The sequence below is a fragment of the Anticarsia gemmatalis genome, chromosome 4 (genome assembly GCF_050436995.1).
Source record: "Anticarsia gemmatalis isolate Benzon Research Colony breed Stoneville strain chromosome 4, ilAntGemm2 primary, whole genome shotgun sequence".
NCBI lineage: Eukaryota > Metazoa > Arthropoda > Insecta > Lepidoptera > Erebidae > Anticarsia > Anticarsia gemmatalis.
In genome coordinates this window covers 11722942-11743419 of record NC_134748.1, presented here as the reverse complement: position 1 = coordinate 11743419, position 20478 = coordinate 11722942, and the positions used below count along the sequence as shown (strand labels likewise).

The window sequence follows — 20478 nt, the reverse complement described above, 5'->3', positions numbered from 1 at the left end:
AAAGATTTTATCTAACTTCAAAAACCATATTTTCCTTTCTCGTTTAATATTCACCTTCCTCAATAACTTTATTAATACATGTTTACAATAAAAAAAAGGTTATTATAGTGCAATACTCGCAAGTATTATAGTAAGAAAACGGTGTAGTAACATAAGTTCTGTAGAGCATATCGCACGCAGGAGCCGTACCACGTTGCGCTTTGCCAAGCGTGATTCCGCTCATGGTTTTACTTTGTCTGCGTTAATCATTTGCCCTGGGTCACTGGATTATTATATACCATTACTTTAATTGACTGAACTGTTATATTTATGGGCGCTACGGATAATTGGAATCTGGGGGCAGAACTTTGAAACGGGTACTATGTCGTAAAGATGTTTTGTGTAACTGTGATACTGTTTTGTGGAGACGGTACTTTTCTAGACCTAAGAATCGTACTATAACTACTTCCTACTAATATTATAAATGCGAAAAGTTTGTGAGTATGGATGTTTGTGACTATTTCACGCAAATACTACTCAATCGATAACGATGAAATTTGGTATGTAGGTAGCTAAAGACCCAGAATAACACATAGGCAATTTTTATCCGGAGTTCCTGAGGGATCGGTATTTACACGGGAAGGGTTTCCACGCGGACGAAGTCCCATGCGCCTCTAGTATAAAATATGTGAGATTATATAATATATCATCAATTAGGTATATTCTACCTAGCTACATAATGGAAAACAAGCGCCTAGAGAGCTGGTAATTATCACACGGAGAGTACTTAGTTTACAAATGGTAGAGTTCATAATGTCGAATTTGAATAGTTTCATAATTTACAATGTTGTATGAATAACCGTAAAGTACCAAGAGCTATTTGTTTATATTAAAATTAATATAAAATTGTAGGTACTAGTAACGTTTTAAAATTATTATATATTTATCACTATTCCTGTAAACGAAAACAGCTCTGTCGAAGATTCTGACTCAGTCTGATAGAGACAATACTGAAATTTCTGGAGATCTATAGAAATAGCTAGGCTAGGAGAAAAACTCTAGCAAGACTTTTCCTACCAGGCCATGCAGACAAATGCAATTAAAGATGACCTAAATATTCACTGGTTTATTTCATAATAAAGTTGAACTTTTCCTGAGTTTAATGATCATGAAACCCAAACTGATAGTTAAAAGTAAACGAGTCATTTAAACTCTGTACTGAAACACGGCACGACTTCGCCGTCATAAATCCGCATGTTCGTAATATGTTACATAAAATTATATGCTTGTTATAAGAGAAAATGTGCAACAATTTAATTACAGAATTCAACGTTATACTCAACATTTAAGAGGCATTACAACTTTCTTATATCTTTAATCACCTAATTTGAATCTTTAATTTTATTTAAGGAGTTGACTGAATCATGAGTGGACAAAAACAATAGGTTAGGTATATGAGTCAAGACAAAGCCTTTAACTTAGTCACAAAGGTTCGCAAATGAGCGAACCCACACCATATCAGGCAAGAGGGCGTGCATTAAGATGTGAGTTTATCCACCCCGCGACGCTACCGGCGCGTGCGCAGCCAAGCGTGACACCCAACTCCGTGTTCAGCATTAGTGTCGCGGGCGCGTGCCGGGACACTACACACCTGGCCATAAATACAAGAGATAGACATAGAGAGAGAAAAGAAAACTACGAAAATTAAAAAGAGACATCTCTATTTTAGAACTACCCCCAATATGAAGAGGATCTTCAACAAGTTCAGAGAGAGTAAGTCACATTTACATTTGTCGTATAATCTTAGTTATTCAATATTCAACTATTGTAGTTCAGTTGTATGTAAATAGGTTCGTTAATGTTTCCGGTGTTTCCGTTGCATTCAAATCGCGACCCCTTCCGGTTCTGCAGCTGTTCTGATCGCTAGATACCTTACAATCAGATTTAATTGTACACTAGTCTGGCTACTGAGCGAATTTATGGTATTAGTATAATTTGGGGCATGCTGTAATTATACGATTTCGAGTTTACGACGACGTAAAAGACAGTCCTACCTACGTACCTACCTAAAGACTGATCGGTCAGAAATTAATTATTGTTTGAAATTACTCTCCAACTACCGAGCACGTGTATTCTCCTACTATAAGCTGGCAAGATGTGGATTGATTGATGTATCCTCCATATCTTAGTTGTTGTTTCCACTTACCTATGTACCTAGTCGACTATCCTAGATACTTACCTAGATCTAAAGAGATTAGAAGAATCAATTTCTCTAGTATTAATTTAATTACCCAGCGTTTATACCCCGGCCTGAACCAATTATTGCTCCGGCGAATTCTGCGAATTCCATCCACGCATACTTAGATCCTGTAGTTGCACATCATACGCTCACCGCGCGTTGTAGCGCGCAAATTAATCGTCTTCATGGCTAGTTCCCTACGGTCATCATCAGCAACAAAAGCATTAAGAAACTAAAGAGCAACATCAGGTATCAGATAGTAGAGCGCGGGTTAATTTCTACTCACCGCCTACCTTTCGTCGGCGTTTGCGTCGATGAGAGCATGTGCGCGTGCGACCGATACATGCTGTATCGTAATTGCATCTCCTTTTAAGAATGCAATAATAAAACCGACCAAACCTGTGGCATATGGGTATTTGGAGCATGTTAATACTATGAAAATAAATGACCTTAAAACCTTTTTCATTCGTTTCAAGCGAGTCATTTAATCTACCGTTTTTCTGGTTAATAGGCGTAATCTTGGAAATACAAAAAAGACTACGTACGTAGTCTTTAAACATTTATCTCAAAAGGCAGACGAGCAATTTAAATGTCTTGCGCGAAAAATGCGAAAATGTAAAGCATATTTCACGAAAGTAGGTGAGATCGTGTTGCAGAGCGATTGCAATTTGGAAATTGTTTCGCCGGGCCGTCAGCGTGACAGGACGAGTGTCCACGGGCGGCGCGGGCGCAGGCCGAGGGTCGAGAGGTCGTGCGCGCAGACGCGCTCCGCCCCCCTAATTGCCGCGCCCCACGCAAATAAATAATTTTTATCCACTGCGTCGAGATCACGCTCCTTCTTGACCTTAAATTACTGTACGTAAAGCTCTTTTTTGTGAATTTTAATCGCTTTCCCGAATGCCAGTGCGGCTGGAATTCCATGTGGATGCCGAAAACAGCCAAGCGATGATCGAGCATTTATGATACCATCGCTACGTCGAATTGTTAATGATACGTTTGGAACTGGGCATAGATGTAATAATTAAACGTTTTGCCGTTTAAGTACCGTGTAGTGTTCGGTTACAGGAGATTATATTCGAACAACGAAAACGGTACATTTGTTCGTAGAGTAAATGATGGTAATGCAAACCAGTATTTAGGCGTTGTAAAACAAACGATATCGGAATGAGTGAGCATTGTGTGCGAGCTCCGTCGTCCACTTTGCGTCAGTCTAAACAAATTACATTTCTTGTTAAGATAAATTATGCGAGATTTTGAAATCCGAGATGGATAGGAGCGTGGCCAGTGAGTTAGACTCAAGGCGAAGGGACAGGCCCTTCCTTGACCAAGTCACGTCGTTATGGATAAGTTTGACATCGAGATATGACGGAACCTTGGCTCAGCTATCTAGGTATTAGGAGCGAAGTATATTTTATTGACGTATTTAATGAACCGACTGACCGAGAGGCATTATAACACGGCTTAATTATGCGCGGATGCATAGATAGATGGCAATATCTTTGAAGCCAGATTTTTATCATTACTTTATTCGAGGAATCTTTTTGATTTTACTAATTTTCTATAAGTAGGTGGATTTACTATGGAAATAATTTACGATGGAAAAAATACTTACAAAAAAAAAACTCGATAATTTGTAAGAACTAAATCAATCATTTTGGCGTACACGACCACAATATTTGCGTACACAATTTGCAAAATCACCGCGGCAAATCGCGGCTGACCATTTTGAACTATGATGACCATTACCAGATGGTAATTCGCGTAATAAAATACATATAAACATAATTACGTGTCCATTTTGTAAAGATGTCACCGCTCACCGTGGCGGCGATGGTGGCCGCGACGAATGGCTACTGCATCTATCCGTGATTACCTATTGGTCACAGATATACTGTGTTTTGCGACATTAGGAAAGCGTACCACTGACCTCCACTATCACTTTCTATTGTAACTCGACATTATTCGGCTAAATATTAGTAGAAAATGAATATCACTTTCGCAAAAACGAGTTCGAGATCATAAAATAAATAATTTAATTCTAGTATGTCGGGTTATTGAACTGAGATATAATTAAAGAATACTACATTCTAGTATAATAATGTTTCTAGTGTCTGTTTAAAGACAAATCGTTGTTCCTTGTTGTATGCACATTTTTGTACGTGAGGGGAAGGTCCGAGGATACATGGAGTCATTACTGGATGCACACAATGCGTTATTCGTGCAGGTGTCTTACCTTATACCGATAGGGCTGCCGTAGATACAAATCGAGAGAGGACTCTGGACCAAAAAAAAAATACTAAGATCATAAGAATAATGTGTCTCACAACTTTTGCGTAGTAATTTCATGTGTCTTTAGTGAAGGGGCTGTATTTTAATGAGTTCTTCGGTAGTTTTAGTCGTATATTCCCATTATCTTCCCGGTTTTGATGGCAGCCCTTGCGTTAGTCAGAGAGCGCGGGACGCAGTAATGCGCCCGCGCAGCAATTTTACCTTTTCGCCGATTGTGGCGTGCAATGCGATGTAGGTGCATAGGGGAAGTACTGTCTACAAACAAATTTAACGCTAATTACGGTTTAGAAATAATCTAAACATCTAAAAAAATAAAAAATAATCACCTAAATGTATGTACGCGCATAACATTTGAACAACTTTACTAAATTGGATACTTGAACTTTTTTTAACATATTTGTAACAGTCGGGCCAAAGTTTGTATGGGATCGGTGGTATCGAAATTCCCGCGGGAATGGAATCTACAGTATAAAATTTTAGAACCGGACGAAAACGGGGCAGGCTCCTAGTAAAATTATAAAAATAAAAGGTAATTAATGATTTGTAATATACAAGTTACCAAACCGCGTCGAATCGATACCCGATAGTTCAAACAGTTACATAAATAATATTATGGTGTGCAATAATAAAAAAATAATACGAATCGGTGTCAATAAATTACTAGACGAAACGATTACGTGTTCTTCCGTTTGATATCGAAATCCAAAACACATAAATATTGAATGTATTACATAAAGATAATTTCTAATAATATACTTTCACTGTTTCTTTTATCTAGCAGTTGGGTAGAGTTTGCGTATTCTAAAGATATGAGTTATAGAGTTTCCTAAAAATGTATTCTAGTTAAATGTACTGAAAGCAGTCGAATTCGCAGGCTCTTCCTGGCTGCTCCAGGCCGGTTCTAAATAACAAAATGAATGAATAACTTACACTGATTATTTCCAAATCCAGTATTTTACTATATTCTAGTTGTTCATGAGAAAACAAATTCAGATAGGTCAGTAATTTACCCATTTTGTGGACAAATAGGTACCTACTTATTGGTTGTTTTGAAAACACTTAAGAGTCAACGAAAGGTTTTAAAAATTTTAATATTGTTTTTTTCTGAGACATTTTTTAACCAGTCAAATTACAGTGAAATTACATATATTGCTTTTCAGTTACATCCCGAAAACTGCCGTTCCTTTCTCGAGGATACTTGAGATAGCTTTAAGTTCCAATTCAGACCCTTACATAAAATTCATCATTTCTTAAATCTAAAGTCCTGTATCCATAAGATCAGTTGTTGCTATCCCTTCGTTCGCCTGGACTCGTTCCCACGCTGCAATTATCGGTTGCCTACACTTACCCCTAATTTGAGCGTGCCCTCCTACCAGCTTGCCAGTGATTCTGACGCGAATTCACGAATTTCACTCACGGAGCCGTAGCGATTATGATGCGCTATTTTTTGTTCAGTTATGTTATGTAAATATCGTGTAACATTTAAATAGGTTCGTGTATTAATAGCTGTCTTTAATAAATGTGCTGGGAACACAGTTATGTGGTTTAGAACTGTTTTTTATTTTAATTCTACTATCAGTCCGTCATTCGAGTAACATTTTGCCCGGAGAATAACATAGAATTTGAATCCTGGCTATCCTATACGAATCTTATCCTGATGATTACAAACAAATTATATTTGGGTCATTTCATAGCTGAAATACCTGAAGAATCAAAGACAAGCGGTAGTTAGTAGTAGTAGTAGTTTTGAAAAGAAGTAGGTACTTAATTCTTTTCAAAAAAACAATTTATTATTTTACTGGAATTACACGCGTGGACCCACACGGGTCAGTTCGTCTATTAAAAAGTTATGAGTATTGTTTTTAAACCAAGTATTCATATCTTCACAATGGCTGGACATCTCATGCGCTATAGAATATCAATTTGCCATTCAACTCCACACTAAAATTCAAGAATATTTAATTTTATGCACGAAATGTAAATATCGTCTGTTGTGTGAAGATCTTCCGGGGAGCACCGCAGCAGGCATTAGAGTCTTTTATAGCTGGTATACCGTAAGGCACGCATCCCTTTAAAATGAATTTACAACTAAAACGGGCTTTAACTGACGTTGAATTAATCAGAATATGAGTTTTTCATTGTATACTATGGTTAGTGATCAACCTAGTTTCAAAGGTTTCTAAGCTGCCGAAGGTCTTTGACAACTTTGCGAGTGCCTTAATTGATAACAACCGGGACTGACGTTTTACGTGTCCTCCGTAGACGCTCGGTTTAAATACCTCTATACGATCACCCATCTTTAGAATGACCACGCCGAAAGTTGCTTAATCCACTGCTCGTTTACGTAAAAAGACAACTACTATGAGCGCCTCAAGAATATGATAAAGATATAACAGCCAGTCGTTATGACCAATAATTCATTAATAACTCATGTTTTACGAAAACACCATTATACTCGAATGTCAACCAGTTACACGCTTGATTTAAATATGTAAACCAAAACTCCAATTAGAGTTTCTCATAATTTTCTGTCACATTACGATGAACTCGTTAGCGGTATCATCTAAGATTATTTATCTTAGTTTATACAAACAGGTATATATTTTAAATACTTGGCACCTTCTCACATCGGTTTATTATAAAAGATTTTGGCGATAACGTTAATGTTATTAAGTTTAAATCTAAGACGATGTAGGCGTTCCTAAAAAATATTTCGTGGACGCACGTAATGACTTACCGATAATGATCTCCATAATAACATGTTTAAACTAATAGCTAGTTCATATTGTATGGTTTATATGTGAATTTTTAATGTTATTATCGAACATCTATAAGCAATTTCTTTTGATATATGTAATCGGGATTCAATTTTAATAAACAGTCGAAATGTGGCTAACGCGAACTGTGTATTAATAGAAACTATGGAATATATTATTTTATGCCAATAACTATTTACTGCTTTATAAAAAACCCTTGAAGTCTTAACAGTTCTTATGATAAATCTTAAAGATCAGCATGACAGAGTTAAGATTAAGACCCGTCTACTATTCTGAGACGATACTCTTTCCCAACTTATGGCTTAGTTAACAACAGCCGCGCGGATTGATCTCTAAGGTTAAGCTATATGCTGAGGTTGTTCTGTGAACAGGTGACTATCTGTCATTTTATACATATCGAGCTTTTCTGTGTTTCGGAAGGGACGTTAAATTGTGGGTCCCGGCTGTCATTTTCAAAAATCTTTGACAGTCGTCAGAAGCTTGAAAGTCTGTCAACCAGTCTTACCGAAGCGTATCGTTTCATAAACCAGGCAACTGGGTTATGGAGGTCCGATGGGCAGTCGCTCCATGAAAATACTGGTATCCAGCTGCATCCAGTGAGACTGGAAGCCGACTCCAATATAGTTGGAAGAAAGGCTAAGCTGATGATGTCTCTTCCCGGGATCTCAGATAGAAGTATTTTAGTGACAAATACTTATATGTAACTAGCTGACCCGCGCAACTTCGCTTGCGTCACATAAGAGAGAATGGGTCAAAATTTTCCCCGTTTTTGTAACATTTTTTATTGCTACTCTGCACCTATTGGTCTCAGCGTGATGATATATAGCCTATAGCCTTCCTCGATAAATGGACTATCTAACACCGAAATAATTTTTCAAATCGGACCAGTAGTTCCTGAGATTAGCGCGTTCAAACAAACAAACAAACAAACAAACAAACAAACAAACTCTTCAGCTTTATAATATTAGTATAGATATTAATAAAGATAATAGCAATTAAAATCAATAGGTTTTCTTTTTCACCAGTGGTCGTAAAGTTTAACAGCCATTAGTCTATCTTAACTATAAATATAGTTAATTTATTTGTATGGACGCAAATGTAATTAAACTGTATCGTTAAATACGAGTTAATAAGGACAAATAGGACTCGCGAATCTAAGATGTTTTAATTGACTTAGGACTTAGATGTTGTTCCTTGATTTATGTTGAAGAATCGGACCGTCAGCTGGTGAAGAACTTTCTTGAAACAGTGGAAATTATTTCTATTTCATCTTTACTGATAGCTGAATTGAATTAACATCAGTCATACTATTTTTTTTTTGCTCAAAAGTCGTTTCTTTTTTAGGCACCCAATCACAAGATTTTTTTCAGAAATTGACAAAATATAATAGATCTGGAATTGATAAAGCAGATTAAACTTATTTACTTACTTACTTATTCCTGCTCTATTAAAAGCGTTTCATAAGGATGCAAGGTGTATAAAAACGAATACACCTGTAGGTACCGGGATAAATCGTGCGGCGGAGACGGGAAGGATAGATTCTAAAAAAAGTACATACCTACTGACTACGACTGTTAGAGGGTCGTTTGATTGTTGCCGGTCGATAGACTTACAACAATTAAAATTAAGCTAAAAAGGTCGAAAAATCGACAACTGTACAACTCCTAATCATCTTAATTCAGACAGGAGACGGCCGTGCTTTAGTATATCACAGCCCACTTGAATCGTAGCCTACCACAGCACCGCCCATTGCTACATTTATTACTTTAAAATCTAAAATGTTTTGTCTTAGACTCTCTCTCTTCCATGCTATAAATCTCATATTATGGTAGTGGGAAAATAAAATTTTAGTACTAATATCAAAAATATTGATATAAAAATTGAAAACATAAAAACTCGCTTGCACGGCGGGATATCATTCGGGATGCGCGTACGCACGTTTTCGGCAGTGTCGTGATCTGTGCGGGATTCCACCTCATTGTGACGACACATTCCACACATAGCGATATGCTCGTGATTTAACTTAAATGTATTGTCTTCCGTTTTCACGCCTGTTAACCCAAGAATTATACGGAAAAAATATAAAGAATATTTTGTGAAACGTGCCCATCGATAAGTCTTTAGTAGGTCGTCAACATTAATAAATCATTTTAAGTTATTATATGTGTGCACATATTTGGAAAATTATTCTTAAGTTTGTGATTTCGGATGGGCGTATAGAATGCCGCACTAAAGACATCAATTTTGCTATTCGTCTAACAATCTCAACTATTTCAAGATAAATGTATCTAATCTTTCTTCTCCACAATCTCACCAAACTATCTAAAGATGGCAGTGTGGCTGCAATAAAATAAATAAACCTCGTGGGTGGCGGTGCAGTGAAAGTAATTAATTTTATTTATTAAACTATAATCGAGGCACACAAACTCGTACATTTCCTTGCGGAACCAACAACACGTTGCGGCCGCTGTGTTGTGTATATTTTGTAACGAATTGTATAATTACGTGCGTATTTCAAGTATGTAATAACAATTATTATGTGAGAGCGGTAAAGTATTATTGGACGCAATAAAACCGTGAAATTGCCGTCCGAGTAACGCTCGCGACACAGCCTCAACACTGTCTCACTTTCCAATTTCGCGGAATGTAAAACTCGCAAATGTTATAGCTGTCGTTATTTTATGGCGTTCGTAAATAAAGAGAGCAATAAAATTGTCACCGTCACGGGTAAACAAAAGTGGACACTGCGTAGGTGGTAGGCGATAAGCACGGAAAATATTCGGAGGTACGCACTTAAATACAGACCACCGCTAACTTTTGGGAGGCATGTTTTCATCGGCATTCAGTTTATTCCAGGAATAAATGCACAAACAGGATGTACAAATGGACTTATGATTAAGTATCTATAAATTAAAAATTAAATATAACTCATTCCGGTCTTTTTACCTATCTGAAATAAAAAAATAAGCACCAGAAGCATTACTAATTTATCGGCAATTTCCATGGCACGCTTTAGCGTAACTACTTATAAGTATACCAACTACTTTTATGACAAAGTTATTAACTACAATATGATGATTAATACTTAAATTGATTAATTAAGTTAACTATTAAGATAAACGAGGATAATTTTGTCTGTTTGTCTACACATTTTTTTTCTCTGCAATATTTAGAAACACATTCTGAGTTTATATGAGCATAACATCTTCACGCAACATCGCATCCCAGTTAAGCTTTAAATCAACACGTGTATGACATTTTATTACAAACTATGATATATGCCTCGCGTTTATCCAAACCAGATATAGGTACTATATTAAAGTTATCTTTCAATATAGTTGCACTCATACTTGCAGACTCACATTGCGTGCATGGATCATCATGTACAAAGACGATAATGAATAACACGCCTCCAACATCCCACAAATTACAAAACGATGAAAGAAATATGACAATACAGACATTCTTTTAACTTATAATGACTTCATGTTACCCACTGATTCGCCATTGTATCATAGTTGTTAGTAAAACGCTTCGATTACAGAACAATGTTATACAAATCAACCGGTAGAGTGGACAAGACAACGAAACAAACACAGGTGTGTATTTTGACGCTTCGGAACCGTTCAAAAGCGTGAGAAGTGTTAAAATGCTCGCGCTTAGAACTCATTGTTCGTCTGTTAGCACCTGACAATTAGCGGCTCGTGCGTGACTGCCGCATTTCTACTATTCCTCCCCGAGTCTCCCATTAAGGCTCATCGAGAGAGACTCGGAGTGTTGATAAGCGGTCAGGGCGCGCCAATCAGTACTTGACCGATCACTCACACGACTGAACGTCTGCGGCGGCTGCGAATCATGTCCCGAGGCGTGTTTGACGTATTCCATTGCGACCGCGTCCGCTCTGTACTGTGAGAATGTGGCGAGATTTTTTAGAGGAGGGCTATGAAGATAGTGTATCAGCGGTCGGAGGCTCGGAGTGGTCGCAGCGCGGTTGAGCGGCTCACAGTGCTGGGCGCGACTCGCGAGCCCGCGGACGGTGGGCGGCGCGGAGCGGACGCAGGCGCGCGCGCACGGGAGCCGCTCGTAGTCCGGGAGCGCGCATCCCCTCGGGACGGCATTGTTTCGCGCACTCGCCCACTTTCATTGTTATGACTGCGACTTGATTATTTATGCCCAATAATCCGCTCAGCTGACTATGGTATAAATCTCGTTATTAATAGTATCCGGTGAGGAATTACGGTCCATTGTGATTTTTAATCGTTTATTATTTGACTTCCAGAAATTACGTTTAAAGAATTACCGCCGCCGTATAGTGAACGAGTGATCCCTTTTGACGGTAACGAACCACAAGAACTTAATAATACGGTACGCAAAATTGAGGAGATATTGTATCGTTATGAAGTTTAAATTGTGAATGATAGTTACAGTGATAATTATAATTTTCAGACTTCCGCTCCAGCATGCGAAGTTCTAGACTTGCTAGCAAATTGCAAAATATCATCTCCAACAGATGACAATCCTGATTCCAGTGTAGAGTACGCAGAGATAAGAGATATCAATATGGGTCTGTGGCACTCCACGCCTCTGGCACATCGTCATAAATCAAAAATATCACTCACATGGGTGTTAAAAGAAAATCTGGAAAATGCAAAACTGACGACGAACAAACTACAGACTGAAGACAGAATTAAAAGTACAGTGATAGGAAACGATTTGGACAAGAATCATAACCAGAAGCTGAATGAAATCGAACGCTACAGAAAGTGCAAGTCTAGAGACGTGAAGGATAGAGTGGTCGGACGGAACGAGTATTACCACAACCTTAGGTTTAGGAACGCGTGCGAGGAATTCGCTAATGTGCAGGACACTTACTCTGACACTAGTGTAGGGACGGAAGAGTATGTGAGGAAGAAGCACAGGCACCGACACAGGAGAAAGAAGAGACACCACAATGGAAAATTCGGATACGACATTAGAGATTTGGACAGCTTCCTTACAGAGGTAAGTAATTAATCAAATAATACTTTACGCACTATACACAGTTACATCGAGGTTAATCGCTGCAAGAGAGATAAGAACCCTTTAATGCAAAATATTAATATCACGTAACCCATTTTAATTTGCCAAAAGTCATTCATCATTTCTTGGCATTCGTTATTGCGGATATTAACGGATCTTTTTTACAAAAGAATTTAAATGCACCTGTAAATCTCGATCATTATTCATTTCTTCGATGTTATTATGACGTTACGCTGTACGTACGGTTTTTGTGCGTTACTTTAAAGCATAAACCCGATTGTACAATGTAAGCCGCGAAATTGGCGCAAAATTGGACTTCGCATAAATTGCAAGTCATTTAAAATTTCCGATATTCTTTCCGAAGTTTTTGTTGTAAATTCGGATGAAGAGTTCGGGACTTATTATCTGGCGATTTTATTTTTGAGTTGCGCTCATGATAATGGCCCTTAAGTGAATGTTTTTAGAGTTAAAGTAATATAGGGCTACAAGATAATCTCGCGGCGGAGAGCCATTCATCAATGCGGTTTATTTAAAACAACAATATATCTTTGTTGAGGTTAAACGTTACGGTGTTAATTGCGCCAGTTCTGTTCGGACGGCAATGCGATATTTCATGGGAGACGGTTAAAAATCGTCTTGAGAGGTTACGATAATTTGTATTTGACCTTTGTCGAACAGAAAATTAAAAAGCCTTAAGGGGTTTGAGGCAGCACATATCTCGTGCTATATAGTCAAAGTGGTATGCGATACAATACTTATTATCCCACGCAATCATAAAATCCGCATGAACGATTGGCGTTAAGATTGGGGCACTTATAATAAAAGTAATAAGTTTATTTCCAAGAGAGGAAATTACTCAAAGGTTTATGTTTAAGTCGTAACATTAAAGGCGGAATCATAAGTGTTTTGTTATTAATTATAATTTATATTGACCTCTTTTGTACGGGCGCCGGGCAACGACTACTTTTACAGAATGTATTTTGTGATATTTTCCTATACGGTTTTTACCTCGAAACTTTAATATTATCTATTTTCGTAAAATCTCCGTTTTACTGATCGAAAACATAATTTCAGTCATTCGTACTGAGCTCTGAATGAAGAGAATTACTTAAACTTTGTAGGTTGGGTTACTGTTATAGAAAATGTAATAGTTGAGTAGAAATAGAATATTGAAATTGCATATTGCATTGGATGCTGAATCCATACGTACTTCTATATTACCCTTACAATAGATTTCAAGACTAAAACGGAATAAATAAAATACAGGTTTTGATGAAACTGATATATTTATTAACATCGTTAGTTTCGGATTAGCGTTGTTTCAGCAACATTGCCAAAGTACTTAACGAGGGATTATTGTTTGTTAATTTGCAAATCAAATTAATTAGTTCGTCTGTTTAGAAATTGGAAAGCGGTTTAGTGTTTGGAAATAAGCTTAAACGGTAGGTGTTTTACCTACCGCTAAAATTAAAACGACTGTTATGAATATCAGTCTTTTCATTTAGGGGGGAAATCGTGATCAAAATATGTAGGAGAATTTTTAGAACTGAATTAAACAATTAGTGTAGAAGAAAGAAATCACGAATTCCTAGATAAATGAAACTGTATATGAGTAAATAGGAAAAATAAAGGACCAACGGTTTTTACCACTGGTAAAAAATAATTTATGAAAATCAGTTTCCTCTGAAACTAAACGGTATAGGTACAGAGCACATTTCGGTGAGCACACATCAATTTACGGTCATATACTATAACCACTTGTAATATGTCCGTTGTACAATTAAACTTTACACAGCCTTGCATAAAACCGTTTGGTTAATACTTCAATACGCGCAAAATATTATTTATGGCAACTATAAGTCTAGGGTTGCCAACCCCTATAATTTAGGACAGTGGTCTTTAAACTGAGGTCCGCGAGCATGTGGAGGTCCGCTGTCTTATCTCTCTATTTCTGTCTTTAAAACAAATGCCAATTAGTGTCCTAATAGTCATGCTTACTTAGCACCAACCTTACATTATTATGAAAAGTTTTTTTTTTGGTACTAAGTAAGTTAAAAGAAATTAATCTGGTATTTTTTGGTCCTTGCAACAGTGCTGGACTCCCTAGGGGCCTCGGAAAAGGGTTAAGAAACGTTGATTTAGGACATAGTCTAAAAATTACAATCAACGCTAACTTTATTAGACGCTATATTTTTGTCGACATTTGCCGACGAAAGTGTTGTGAGCTCTCTGATTTGTCGAGTGTAGCCGACCGTGGCGGTCAAAGGGTTAACTTTTAAGTAACACGCCCTAAAAACTAGGTTTATTAACGAAAGTCTAGATGTTCAGGATACTACAAACCTCAGTAGATCTTTGAAGACGTTTGACAACCTTATTAGTCATGTCAACAACTTCGACCGCGTTTATTTGTCGTTTAAGTTATTTACTTATTGTCTTAAACTGTTACATACCGGTAAATCTACTTAAACTCGTATTTACATGTCAATGAGCTAGCGTTGTATGATTGAAATTTTGTAGTGCTTGTTTTGATGTTCAAAAGTAGTATTTACAGTATTTACATACATAATACACGCCTGTTATATAGGTACCTAAAGATGTAGACAGAACTGTATGAAATACACTTTCGTTTCGCCATTTACAATCCTAGTCCCATTTAATAGACTATAGAGAAAGCCTATTGTCATATATACCCTTCGGCCTCGTTATAAAGCTCCAGTTGAGAAATACATACATACACAGCACACATATCGCGCCTTTTTCCCATAAGAGTAAGCAGAGACAAAAGAACGCCACTTGGAACGATCCTTGCAATCTTCCCTTGCCTTATTCTCATCACATCTTGACATATGTACATGATCACCAGTTACGAGGACTATGCCCTGCCACTGACTTTTTTGTAAGACATCACCATGATCTGTTCAATCACCAAAAGATTTACAATGTGGTTGATATAACAATAATTGAACATGCGAGGGGCTACCATCAATTAGCGATATAGACTAAATGTCAATTATGCGTATTCTAGCAATGTCTAGCATAAATTGGCAAACCCCAATAGCACTTCACACACTATAGCAAATACCACTAGACCCGGGAACCCGTGATGACATGATCAGTTTTATTCACTATCGCCTAAACAAAAGAGACAGTTATAGTATTTATACCAAAAGATCTCAATAGTGACCTAAGGCGAGTACAGTAAATACTTAAATTACCATGTACGGACAACTGTGGGCGGGTGACCGTGTTCGTGAATATGTACAACAACTTATGCCTCTTAAAAGCCTTCGAGGTATAAGAGTCCAGTTTGTAGGTGTGCGAAATTAGAACTTTCCAAGGAAATTACATTTTATGAGTTAACATGTTATATTTGATGTATAGCGAAAACAAATAAATATTGCTTTTGAACTCCGCGGTTATATTTTCTTGATATTATTATGGTGATTGTTGTTTTGACGATTTATCGTTTGCTCTATTAAACTCCTATTAAAAGACTGTTTCCACTGCACTGTTTACTCGTTATCACATTAACTAGGGTCACATTGAAGATTATGCGAATCTTGTAAAGCTACTAAGTTTGTGTCAACACTATCGTGTGTATTAACACAGTAGTTTGTGAAATTCAAGCTGTGACGATAACACGCGACACACCCATTAAATCAATTTTGTAAATATATGTCCGTGAAAAGACAAAACACCGGAAATGTAAACGCTTTTACTTCAAGTTATTCGAGTAGTTACTTACTTATATACATCTGAAAGCAACTAGCCGATGACCATAAGGCGAAAATTGCGAAATATAAACACAAGAAACGTTAGAAAGGAGTGCGCATGAGAAAAGAAAATGATTCACCCGAGTATTCTGCAACCTGTTGAAATCTGGAGACTCAAAATTGTTTATTTTCTCTTTCAGGCGTCTATAGACCGTCCAGGAAACATACCAGTGGTGATCGCCTATCCAAGTACTCTGTACCAAACGCAGAAGGAATCCCAGCAAGAACTAACGTTGCCGCTCGGAACGGTCGTGAATGCAGTGTTCAAGAATGAACAATGGTTGTATGCGCAAACACCGCACGGTGAGGAAGGGTATGTGCTGTATAGCGCATGCCTGCCGCTGGGAATACTGCCTAATAGGTAGGTAGCCTCCTAAAAAAATTAATATCATTGGACAACTCACACACGGTCATTTGATTCCAAACTAAGAAGAGCTTGTACTATGGTAACCAAATAACTGATAAAAATACTTATATACCTACATACTTATATCGTTACATTAAATGGTATCTAGGTTAAGTGGGAGATTTTTTTCTGTTAGAGAAATAACATACATACATATCAAAGACGAGAGACGGTCATAAGCTTTTAGCTAAATAAAAATTCTTCTACCAGCCAAAATAACTGGAGTTCCGTTTTCTTAACGTATGATGTATTTGATCGAAGAATCGAAATAGCAAGATACGGCGTAGATATCATAAAAAAATATATGCGTAAAAGCACGAAACCGGATAGGATGAACAGCTAATTATAATGCAATTTCGCTTGCTGTCTTGAAATATTAGCAACCTAATAGGCATAATTGGTGCACTAAGTGGACATTTTATACTGGTAATTGAGCATGGACACTTAGCGATTTAAAACGTCACAAATAGATTTATAACGGGAAAAAACTTAGCTCAAAAAATTACTAGACAAACGTCGACATGTTTCGTCATTAACTAATCTTATAGATAGCTGACTGCTTCTGCAGCCTGTTTGTAGTGCATCCGACTGCTGATCATGAGGCCTTAGATCGATTCCCGGGTCGGGCAAAATACTGTTGGTCTTTACTAATTCATTTAGAATATTGCTCAATAGTAGCTTAAAGTATGGTTACGTACCCGGTAAATAGCAGTAGGCCTGCCCGCTATTACATGACACTACGATTGCTAATGGCGAAACGTGAGTGTATTTCATACACCTCTGTCTACACCTTCAGGTATAATAGGGGTGATATTATGTATGTATATCTAGAAACTGACTTATCCTTCGAATATTCCAGAACATCACCACAAAAGAAGACGCCATGCTGGGAAAGCAGTACTGACATCTACCCGCGTCCTTGCGGCAACCTCACTGACACAGAGAAAGAACAACTGCGTGGTAGAACACGTTCAGAATGCCGCTACCCAAATAGACGGCGAACGAAAAACTCCTGCGCGGAAAAAGACTTTGATACTTTATACTTAAAGACCAAATCTGTTTGTTCAGTAGACAAATTGGATAAGGAAAAGACGTTCAAACAAGTGCGACAGACATTGTTAGTAGTGAATTGTGATTATAAAGGCAGTGTGTTGAATAAAACTTTAAGTGTTCAGAAAGGGGATGTTGTCGTGTTAGTCCAAGGTGGGGGGGTTGAGACTGATGTGGATGCTGAATGGTTTTATGTGAAGAAACGAGATGGTAGTGAAGGGTTCATACCTGCTGTTGTAGCGGGACATGGGTATATTTAGTTTTTGTTTATATTAAACAGGGAAATTCAGTTCCTATAGGTTGGTCAGAGTGTCAAAGCGTAAACAATGATTATAAAAGCATTTGGTGTTTATAAGTTACAAGCAGAAAAAGGATATCTAATTTATTGGTCGTCGGCCCATATTGGCTCATTTTACATGATGCTGTAAAACACCCTTTTTATATGAGTTTTAGATTTGTATAAGTGTTAGATCCATATATGACCTGAGTACGATAATAATAAAGCACAATATCAACATTCGTGTTTTAAAAAATTAAGTTCGTGGGGTTGAATTCATGGGCATGTTAACGCCTATGTAGTCATTTGCTACACGCATTGCATGCATGCGACTGTTTCGTAGAAGAGTGAACACACAAATAATAAAATTAAGTCGTTGATGGCATTAAAAGTGTAGGTATGTTTTTGTAAATATTACGTTACGTATTTAAGCTTCTGAAAAGGTACTTTGTTTGTTTGTAAATCAAATCATACTGGCAGATGTTTTGTTACTTCGCTTTAGAGAGAAGCAGGAAAAATATTGTTTCGAAGCTGTAAAATCTAATTTAATAGAATGTCATACCTCAATCATACTACCAATTTTAAGACTGTAAATAAAATAAAGTGTTTCAAAACTTACTTTCGTTTATTATTTACCAAAAAATAATCTTACAATAGAAAACTACTTACCGAAAATGCAAAACCTGGTCTCTATAAGTAAAAGTAGTGCAGAGATCTATTTCAGGACTTGAACCGGCAATTGCCAGGATTTTATTGGGACTTGTTTTAAGTACTGCTGAGTAGACGGTCGTCGCTGACACGGGGAGTTCTACCTTCACTTCGCCGGAGTAGCAGAGCTGGTATAAATGCTTGGCTGCTCCTCCGGCAATGACACAGTCGTCGTGGAAGAATGACACGTGGATCCCGTGGTCCGGGATGTCGAAGACTGTGACGGCGTCTAATGATCGTAGGTGCCAGAGTGCTAGGCGAGGACCTCCGCCGCAAACCTAATGGGAGATAGAAAGCTTATTGATAATACAGTATATAATAATGATGACTTTTGTGCCATAGTGCTAGTTGTGAATTTATAAATTTACAGAGTTAATGCTTACAGAAAAGTGACTTTCTCTAGTCCCGCTGGTGTCTTATGTGAAAATGCCTCATTGAGCAAAAGAAACATTCTATACTCAATAAACCACTATAAGTAAAACTAGAGCAGTCATTTGTTCATAATTTGAAGTGTTTAAAAATTTCATTCCAATTTTTTTTTCCTTTTTTATAATATCAACTCAGTATATACTTAAAGGAAAGGAAATAGTAATTTACTTATTTATTGGGATCACCAACAAATGATAAAATTTCTCATATAAATTATCATTTGGCCAGCCTTTGTCCAGCAGTGGGACACTACCAGCCTAGGGAAAAATCTATATACTTACAATCCAGTCATCACTGAGGGCCGCAGAACCAACCCACTTGCCAATGTCAGGTCTGCTCACTTTACTGTTAGTGTGTGGAGTCAGTTTGTTTGTGTGTGAGCGTGTTCTTGTGTCCCACAACATCACACTGCCATCCTCACTGGCTGATATCAGTTGCTGGTTCCTAGAAAGAATATGACATTTTAAAAGTCTATTTTTTTTATTAATGGTATACAAGATGATATAATAAAATAGAAAGCAGAATATGGCCAAAATACAAGCTGTATTGTTGTTTACAAACTTGTTTTAGACACATTTGTTGATGTTATGAAACATTAAACAATTTTATCTCCTTCATAGTAGATTACATACACACATCATGTAGTAAATTGACTTGAATTGTATGGAGGGCACTAGGGTTTTACTAACATAAATGAGATCTTGAGTTGTAAATACTCACTTGCCATGGACAGAGTGTATAAAATCTGTGTGTCCTTTAAATGTTGATAGCAGTCTGCCATCTTCCATATTATACACATAGATATTGTTGTCTCCACATCCTGCATACAGCTTGACCTCATCTTCAGACAACCATAGACTATTCACATCTACCTGCTCCAAAGAGGTTTTAGATTCTATCTTGTTACTCCATGAAGGTTTACTCAGTTTGCCACTGATTACATGCTTCCAATCCCATCCAGTTATTTCATTGACGGATCCAACTATTAAAAACTTCTCTGTACTTGCTAAACTACATATTTGATGCCCAGATTCGGTGGTGTGAATAAGTTTAGGCTTGTTGTAGTCAGATGTTAGAAGCTCCACAACTGGGTTAAGAATACGGTCAAGGCTGAAACAGAACAAAGTATATGAATAATAGAATGCTAAACCTACGTAATCCATGCTGTTAGTCTTTATTTGGCGACAAATAGTATCACCATTGAATAATACTTACTCAAATACAGCTATCTGACCATAAATGTTACCGGCTACTAAATACTTCCCACAGGGTGACAAAGTCTGGGAAAGCACAGTATTATACAAAATTTTGTCGAGCATTTTGAAATCCTTTTAAAGTAAAACGTAGTAATAGCAGCGTTTTATTTAAAAAATCCTAAAATTCCCAATCAAAACATAACCTCCAGGCATTCAGCGAAGTTGACATTTGATTAAATATGGCGTCCTGTAAACACTGCTGAACTCGGGTCTTTTGGGCAATTTGAAAACAGAGATGCAGATTTATTATACTAAAAACCGTTTTTGAAACCGAGT

General features: G+C 37.3%; 2 protein-coding genes across 3 annotated transcripts; one reads left to right on the top strand and one right to left on the bottom strand.

Annotated features, from left to right (window-relative positions):
- The first annotated feature begins 1608 nt into the window (after positions 1-1608).
- On the top strand, positions 1609-18421 carry LOC142972573 (uncharacterized). Of its 2 annotated transcripts, none has more exons than XM_076113808.1 (5): positions 1609-1752; positions 11564-11649; positions 11731-12285; positions 16217-16437; positions 17342-18421. In XM_076113808.1, exons 1-5 carry the CDS (start codon positions 1722-1724, stop codon positions 17790-17792), a joined length of 1344 nt encoding a protein of 447 aa, XP_075969923.1. In that variant the 5' UTR covers positions 1609-1721; the 3' UTR covers positions 17793-18421. The 2 variants fall into 2 exon arrangements, with proteins under 2 accessions (XP_075969923.1, XP_075969924.1); XM_076113809.1 differs by lacking the exon at positions 1609-1752 and adding an exon at positions 11091-11482.
- On the bottom strand, positions 18416-20367 carry thoc6 (THO complex subunit 6). Its single transcript, XM_076113810.1, has 4 exons — positions 20162-20367; positions 19667-20056; positions 19228-19390; positions 18416-18795 (listed from the first exon to the last, which is right to left on the bottom strand). Exons 1-4 carry the CDS (start codon positions 20263-20265, stop codon positions 18475-18477), a joined length of 978 nt encoding a protein of 325 aa, XP_075969925.1. The 5' UTR covers positions 20266-20367; the 3' UTR covers positions 18416-18474.
- Positions 20368-20478: the final 111 nt, after the last annotated feature.